Source organism: Pygoscelis adeliae, unplaced genomic scaffold (genome assembly GCF_000699105.1).
Source record: "Pygoscelis adeliae isolate BGI_AS28 unplaced genomic scaffold, ASM69910v1 Scaffold45, whole genome shotgun sequence".
In the NCBI taxonomy this organism is placed as follows: Eukaryota; Metazoa; Chordata; class Aves; order Sphenisciformes; family Spheniscidae; genus Pygoscelis; species Pygoscelis adeliae.
Window position 1 is genome coordinate 8,929,299 of NW_008825114.1, and position 8,350 is coordinate 8,937,648.

At 38.3% G+C, this 8,350-nt stretch overlaps 1 protein-coding gene across 1 annotated transcript in view; it reads right to left on the minus strand.

Moving 5' to 3' along the window:
- LOC103920437 (chromosome unknown open reading frame, human C9orf85) overlaps positions 1–8,309 on the minus strand; it is a 14,104-nt gene extending 5,795 nt beyond the window's left edge. Inside the window, exon 1 of the mRNA XM_009328178.1 lies at positions 8,229–8,309. Coding sequence (XP_009326453.1) covers positions 8,229–8,309 — 81 coding nt within the window. The remainder of the gene's footprint in view (positions 1–8,228) is intronic.
- Positions 8,310–8,350: the final 41 nt, after the last annotated feature.

Here is an 8,350-nt window from a genome sequence, read left to right on the forward strand (position 1 = left end):
GAGTGCCGAGGTAGTCTTTTACCTCGAGGTAGTCTTCATTATTATTATCATAATTTTAATATTGTTAATAGTAGTACTTATTTATGTTATTACATTGTTGATAACAGATTATTATAGATTGTTTTTTCATCTCTGGAGATTTTACAAAACAGATTTAAGTAGAAATGAGGCCTGAAATACGCAGTTTTTGTCCAAAGAAGACAACTCACAATACTTAACATTTAACTTATTATTGCTCAAGCTACCATTATACTACATACTTTAAGTAAGTAGTGTCAGGGTTTTTTTCTCAGATCACAATAAAATAGAATACACACATTATTTGCAGTCAAATCAGTCAATGTCCTTTTCATCATAAACTTCCTTTATGAAAAAGTAGTACATTTTTGCTCTCAAGTATCTAAGATAAAATCCTCAAAATGGTCATTTAAACTATGGTATATTTTCAAGACAATGCAAAGTTTACCTTAAGATCTACAACATTTTGTGTTTAGTTTGCTCAGGAATACAAAATGTCAACTGGCCAGTACGATTTGCACAAAAGAAGTTATTCTGAGATGGGAAGCAGTAACAAACCAGTTACCTTAAATAACAAGCAACATATACTTGTACATTCAACTTACTTTTATTTCTTCTCTATCTAAAAATGCCAACAGTAACTTTATCTATCATATGGTTGTCTGTATTCATTCAGAACTTTAAAAATAGAAATTTCACAATTAAAAAAAATGCATATAGCCAAAAAAATTCTATTGTGCCTTTTTTAAGACAGCTTAAGAATGGCTACCATACCAAAATTACATTATTAACATGGTCTAAAACACATGTATTTCTTAGAATACCTAAAAGTTCATTGGAACAGATTCTGCATTAATTGGGATTAGAGTTTATGTTATTCTTTTACAAATAAACTGAAAAGTTATTCTATGCATACAGTAGCTTCTGAAGTAATTTCCTGTTTTTATGACCCACAAGAGCTTCTCACTACTCCACAAAGTTCTACTTCAATACACTAGACAAAAGAACAAACCTAACTTTAAAAATACTGTATCTTATTCTATTTCGAAAAATGTATGCGGCAGAGGAAATGCCACTTACGAGTGAGACTATACTATGGGACTTGTTTTCCATTGTTTCCATTTTTACTAAACTTCAGCCATTCAGTATGAGTTTTCCCATGGTGCGGTTAACTGAAGGTGTGGTGCTTTTTGCCTGGTTCAGTTAAAAGACAGTAAACTTTTTTCCAAATGATCAAATGCTGACTTGGCATGTTTAAAAAAAAAAAAAAAGAAAGAAACAAACAAACAAGGTTTTGCAGAATGCTTGAATATTGAATACAGAAAGCTGTGGTTCTGATGTCAGCCACGCATTATGAGTTAAATTTTCCAAGAAAAACGAGCATTTGGCTAATGTGGAAACTTTCTGAGAGAAGAAAATCATTGGTAAGTCCTCAGCAGGTATCTATTAAAGGGCTGGCAATTCAAACTGCTGTCAGCACTGACTGTGTTCATTCTTTCAAAATTCATGCAATTTGAAGATAAGCCTTCTTTTCAGTGTTTGACTAGCACAAAGTAAGGCTCCAAGTAGTATAGCCTGAATAAGCTTCTAATAACCTGCAAATTAGCCTAAACTTCCCAGTTCTCCCTCTCCCTCTCCTGATTTGCATTAATTAGTAATGCAGGAGGGGAGAAAGACACAAACACTGTAATTTGTATTCCCAGGTGTTCTTTATTGTGATCAACTATTTTTACTATTGCTAAGGCAGAACCCAATAAACGTCGAAAGATTGCAATAGTTTAAGCTGAAGACAGCTGGGTGTCTTTCCAAAGGGAGTTAGCTTCCTTGCTGAAAACTACCTCATTTCCAGTAACACATCCTGACATCACGGCTGGGGATGGGAGCCCTGTTACTAAGTGATGCAGGGACAGGCTCAGCAATGCGTAACGCACTTGGAATGCAAGAGGCCACGCTCAGGACTGCATGTGGCATAAACAGTGTAGAACAGAATAGGAACTACTTTCACCTCTCATCTGAAGGAAATCCAAAGTTTGTCAGATAGGCAGCCTATTACAAATTCTGCTAAACATCTGCTATGAAACAAGGAAATATGCATAATTATTACTAATGGAGCTTTATAAAGCTCCTCCTCCTCCCAATATGCTTATCATCGGGCTCTAGAATACACAACAACCATATGGTGACGAATTTCTTTTTTATTTTTGCTTTTTATCAGACAAGCTAAAACGCAGGCCATCCCAAATTCCAAAGATGCCTTTTCATGTTACTCATAGTATAGATGTTTGCATGAAAATACCACCTCATAGCAAGGCCAAGAGCCTAGTCACGTGGCATAAAGACTATATTATTTGGACTTCTTCACCTTTGCTTCGAACAACAAAGCCCTGCTTCATATCTGACACCCTCATCCCAAAGATTAGTCCTCCCTCTACATTAACACACTGTTTCACCACTGAAAAAGGTCTTTAGAAAGATAAGTAACACCCAAGAAGCTCTAAAGCAAAATAAAATTAATGTAATTCAATTGTACAGCAACAATCACATTATGCCTATCAGAGTTGGTCTGGGTATTTAGATTACTTCTACACAGTCACATTTGAACTCTTCCATTTTCTTGGTATGATCAGCAACATTTCAAATATCTAGCGCAAAGATAAAGAACATCGACCAAAATACTGCCTAAGAGTATCTTGACACCAAATTAGATTGTACCTACGAAGATCACATTTACATGTGGACTTTTCAACTTCGTCATCTGTACGACCACAAATCTTACACAGCAACTCAAAGGAACCACATGGTATCTGCTCAAAAGGTAACAACTGGAAGAAAGACGACAGCTTTTAAGTTCTAATTTCCTCCTTCTAACAGGCACACATACAGCACAGTCTCTTCCTCTCCTTCAGAAATTTCCTGTATTTTTTACTCCTTGGTGGCACTTCAAGTATGTGGTGGTATAGTTAATCATTGGCTCAGAACATCTGAATATGAGAGAGACTATGACTCTACAATCCTTCTACCAGGCTGTTGATTTAGGAAGTCAATAGAGAATGATGGATTGATGTAAAGCAAGCAAGCAGGGAGATCTACAGAGTTTAACCTTGACTTGTGTTTGCCTTCTAAGTTTATTTTGCTCAGAAAAAAATGCCTGATATTTAAATGTTACTATTACTAAAACAAGTTGATAATTTACTGTGATTTTCTACACCCAATTCAACATTTCCTTTGAAAAGGAAAAAAGTATCGTATCACTTTAAAAAGCAGCACAGACTTGAAGAAGCTGTCCCTAATTAAAGATTTGGATAAGCTTCAGATTTTTTAAATCACCAAAGAACATGTGAGAGTAAGTTCTCCTAACAAACTAGAAGAGAAACTTTTGTGGTATCTCAGTTCCCAGTCAGAATGGGGAAGTTATTAGTTAAAGAAATCCCTCTGCTGCTTACCTTTCCTATTAACTTTTTAATGTATTTTGTACATTGTTGAAACATTCATATATTCGTATTTTCTTCCTTTTGCCCATTTAATAGCTTGCTTTCCTTTAAGGGTACAAAAAAACAACAACCCACACAAAGACCCGAACAAAGTTTGTCAACTTCATTATTCCCTTCCAACTTTTCTACCCAGCTTTTATGCTGGTAGTTAGCTCTCATACACAAAGAGGTGGTAGTGCTTATGGTCTGAAATGGATTTCTTGGTGTGAGAACTACTCTGACAGGTTAGATTCTGTTTCTGTTACAGCAGTTTTTCTATTTTTTTTACGCTCATTTCCCTGTTTTAGTCAATAGCTCTTTCCTCTTTTCTTTTGCCAAACTTCCCTCCAAGGACAAGCACAACTCATCCAGTGCTTACAGTATGTCAGTATATTCTCCAAAGAAATTACAGTTATGCAATACAGACATACATGAACAGTCTTAAAGTATACAGTCACAAAATATTCCATGTGCATATTATATACACACTGTCAGGTCAACTACATTAATGAAACAGCATCCTCTGTATGCTCACATAACCCAATGTTAAATCATTTAACAACCTGCCAAAAGCAATTCAGAATGTATTAAAGTAAACACATGCACCTACACCTACTAACTTGGCACACAAAATAATCCCCAGCTTAAACTAGCATTAAAGCACTCAAAAGCAAGATGTAATGATGGGGTTTCAAAGAAGCCTCACTGTCTGTTTGGAAGTTTCTAATTATGTGTGAACCTATGGGTATTTTGATTTACTCTATTGAAAGCAGACTCCTACCACTGAGCATACATCAGTGGTCTATTCTGCTGTAAATGAATGCAATGTCAATATCATCCATAAACTTCCTTGTCAGAAGCACAGCTGATACTGCTTCAATCAACAAGGCTGAATGCAACATTTCTGAATGACTACACTTCTAAGAAAAACAAAACTCCACAGGATCTCCAGCGCATGACTACAAAGCAGTTAAGAGCACATCAGTGCAGACTGACACATGTGAAACTGTGATACGAGACACCAGCTTTTCAGAGTTCTAATACACATTTCACAGGCTGAAATCAAGTCCCTCAAAGAGCTTCACTTGCTCACATATTGTATCAGTATTACTTTAACTTCCATTTTCTACAAAGATATTTTCTCATCTCTTTCTAAAGAAAAGTGTATTTACCATTTTAACCAAAGCCTTAAAGTCTTCCTTAAATCCATACTGGTTATGTATGGATGGCTATATAGCTAGCATGTAAGGCCCTTCTGTGTTTTATTGCTATGGACTTTAAAACACATGAAATCAAAAGCTTTCTCTAAGCCCAATTCCAAATGGCCATCTTGGAGATCAAGTTGTTTAGCTTTTGTCAGAGCAGTGACCATGGATCCGAAAACATGCAAGTAACCTGCGAGAGAATGTCTGCACTTAGAAGGACCGACAGTCAACTCCCATCCTCTTCCCCACAAAGAACTGAAAACACACTCACGCGCTCTCTCTCCCCTGCCTCCTCTCCCCCTGCCCCCTGAGTTCAGTTAGAGTCCAGAATAGATGTTATGCTTGCTCCTCTTCTCCCTACATGAAAGGCCTGAATGCACTTCTGAACCCAGAAGAGCAGGAGTGGCTGGAAAGTAGACTTTAGCCTACCAAGGTACTCTATGTTGCAGCAAGAACAGAAACTCCAATACTGTTATTTGACAATTCCAGTTGGCTACTGGTTTATCTATATCTTCCCTCTGAGCTCCAGGTCACAATCACTGACTCAGCATTTAAGCTTTGTATTCACCTGTTCTGTTCCTACTGCCTTCCCACAGTCTCCACCGAAACAAGTTATTTATCCATACAGACAGCTGAAGAAGTAGCTGACATCAACACTATGGTAAAGCCGAGGTCCAGAGTTAATAACCTCTGAAATTTAGGGAAATGAGGACTATCATCCGGGGCGTACTTAATGAGAGGAAAGAAATGGAGAAACAGATCAGTCATTTGGGTGTAAATGTCAATCGCTTTGTGGTTTACCGTCTTATTACAATGGAGTTCTAAATGTTCTCACTGAATGCTATTTGCTTTCATCTCTAGAGCTACTCCAGCTTCCATGTTGACTTATGTAATATACTTTACATAAAATGTATATTCATATAACATAATGTATATTCCTCAGCTCAGTGCCGCAAACAGCTGTTCTGGAATGTACTAGGTAAACCAAGCACCCATAAACAAATTCCAAGATTCAGTAACTAACAACACAGTGTGTCTTACCCTGTCCTGGCTCCTCCTCCTTCAGTTCATCCTAGGATGCAAGCTTTCCCAGCGCTGTTGTAGGCAGTTACCCAAATACAGTAGAGAGGCAGTGTACTTTGCTGCAAGGGTGTTTCACCTCAACTAGCTTATCCCAGAGTAATGCTGTAGTAAACACTGATCATTAGAGGAAAGACAGATGGATCTTTCAGCATGTTCTGCAAGTAATCAGATCGATGGTCTTTAAAAAATGGACGCCAAGGCCAGTGTCAGACAGAGACCACAAAACATTTCAAAAAACCACAAAACAACTGGATAATGACTGCCAGCAGGGAAAAGTCAAAAGACTATTAGATCGATTTTCTCTGCAGATACTGCTTCACTGAGAAGCAGCAATAACACTGCAAATAACTACCTCAGCTCCACCCACAGTACAACCTGAAGCTACTGTAGTTAATATTCAACATTGCTAATGCAGTGCACAAATGCAGCAGGAACAAAGTTTTAAGCTAAAAAGAATTCTGCAGCCTTTCAAGATAGTATTGCATTGGACAGTGTATAACAGTAGTCAAAGATAGGCCAAATACCTAAAAAAAAAAAAAATTAGCAGTGATTTACAGGAGATCCACCCTCTTTCAGCAGCTCTGAGCATTCTTCTGATCTACCGAGCTAGCAAGAGGTGGAAAGGAAGAATGCCCCAGTCCTGTATCAGTCCCTGTGATCAAATTGCTACTATTTCTTCCTTTCCCTCATCACATCATCTGTGGCGCATCTGATCATTCAGGGCTATACAAGACAGAGATGCAAAACTGTCATCATCCAGCATAGTCTGTATCTAAACTATGACATTAATAATCACTTAATCTTTGTTATTCTAAACTTCTTTTCACATTTTTCAAATAGTAGAATCAGGCCTAATCATCATTATAAAGACCCCTGTATATCCCTTAGCACTAGAATTTGTACATGACGGTATGCCAAAAGAAAAATGCATCCTTTGCCTTTACCACACATTATCCAACCCTGTAATAGGAAGAACCTTCTTCAAGAAGCTTCTTCCCTGTGTTCAGCCATCTCCATGAACTGGCAGGCACAGAGAGAAAAGAAATCATTCACTTGAAACAGAAAGGAAAAAGACACAGTCCCATATCACAGTTAATGCCCACAGTAAATCTTGGCTACATTCAAAAGTTTTTAAAAAAAATTTATTTATTTGAGTGCATGGCACTGTGTAGCCAGTTCTATGTGATATAAAATATTAAAAAAGGGAAGAAAAACAGTCATGTGGGTATTAAAGTGATTACTTCAGTTACAAAACCGATGTCAGAACTCAGTTTCCTTCTGAAGACTTTTTTGACAGACCAGCTCTCTAGGATATTTTTGTGCGTGTATGTGTGTAGAGGACAGACAGGAAAATGACTCTTCTATCAGGGATCATGCAGTGACTCACACAATAAATAACACTGGCGCTGCTTAGAGCCCCAGGAAAGCAGCCTGTTCAACTTGCAGAACCGGTCCTACAACAACTGGGGGAAAAAAACAAACCCCAAACCCACCAAAAAAAACAAACCTCCCTCTTTGGTGCCACTGCTTTAACTTACTACTTCCTTCCCCTCCTCTCAGTTCTTTTTGACAACCCAGTCAGGTTCAATTAAAGCGATATTGACACAACAGCAATAGCACCAGATAAGCCTCTTCCAGAATGCTCATCTTGTGTTTTGTTTTAGTCATCTCTTTCAGTTTAGCTTGTAAGACAAAACATACCACTTCCGTGTTGTGACTGCTCAGGCACACTGCTTGGTCTTCATCCTCTCCTGCACTGCTATTATGTTACCACAACTACAAACACAGAGCATGTTCCAAGAATATACGGTAAACCATTACCTTTTCCTTGCTTAGAAACAAAAAAGACAACAACAATGTTCTCTTGTAACAATGGTGTGAAAACACCAAACCACGATAACGTGTGTAGCAAAAGCACTGATAAAACAGCTAAAGGCACCTTTCTATGTCACTACTTGGAAAAGCCCCTTAAGATTTTTTTTAAGCCTTAAAGCAAACATGAGTCTTTTTTAAGCTGTCTCCAAAGTATGCAAAGAGAAACTCGATGTTTATATGGATGATGGGGGTAGTTGTTCAAAATAAATTCTCAAAGTGTTAAGGTGTCTGAAGTAAGGCCACGTAGGCACAAACTTTGAGAAGACCAAACACCTTTCAAGAAGTCACACGGATAACATTCATTGCAGAGAACGTTTGCTTACTGCACTCACGGCACAGAAGTAAATGCTTTATTTCAGTCTTCCTCTTAGTAATTCTTTGGCTTAACGAGGGCCCTTCATGTCATGAATATGATTCAAGTATCACACAACGCACTTGCCTGTACAACAGCCTAAGGCACGGGGCCAGGTGACAGCTGACCGAGATGGCTCGTTGCGGATTACTCCCTTAACACCGCAGTGAGCCTTTCGGACAGACCTGGGCCAAAGGTTTCTCCACCGATAAAATGGTTTCTCGCCTTCCGCTGCTGTACGGCTTCGTCTGCCGTGCTGAAGCTCTTCAAGACCTTCCGGCAGAAGACCGTACAGGGACAGGCCATCGCTTCAACGGTGCACCCAGCAGGCCGCAGAAGCTCCTATT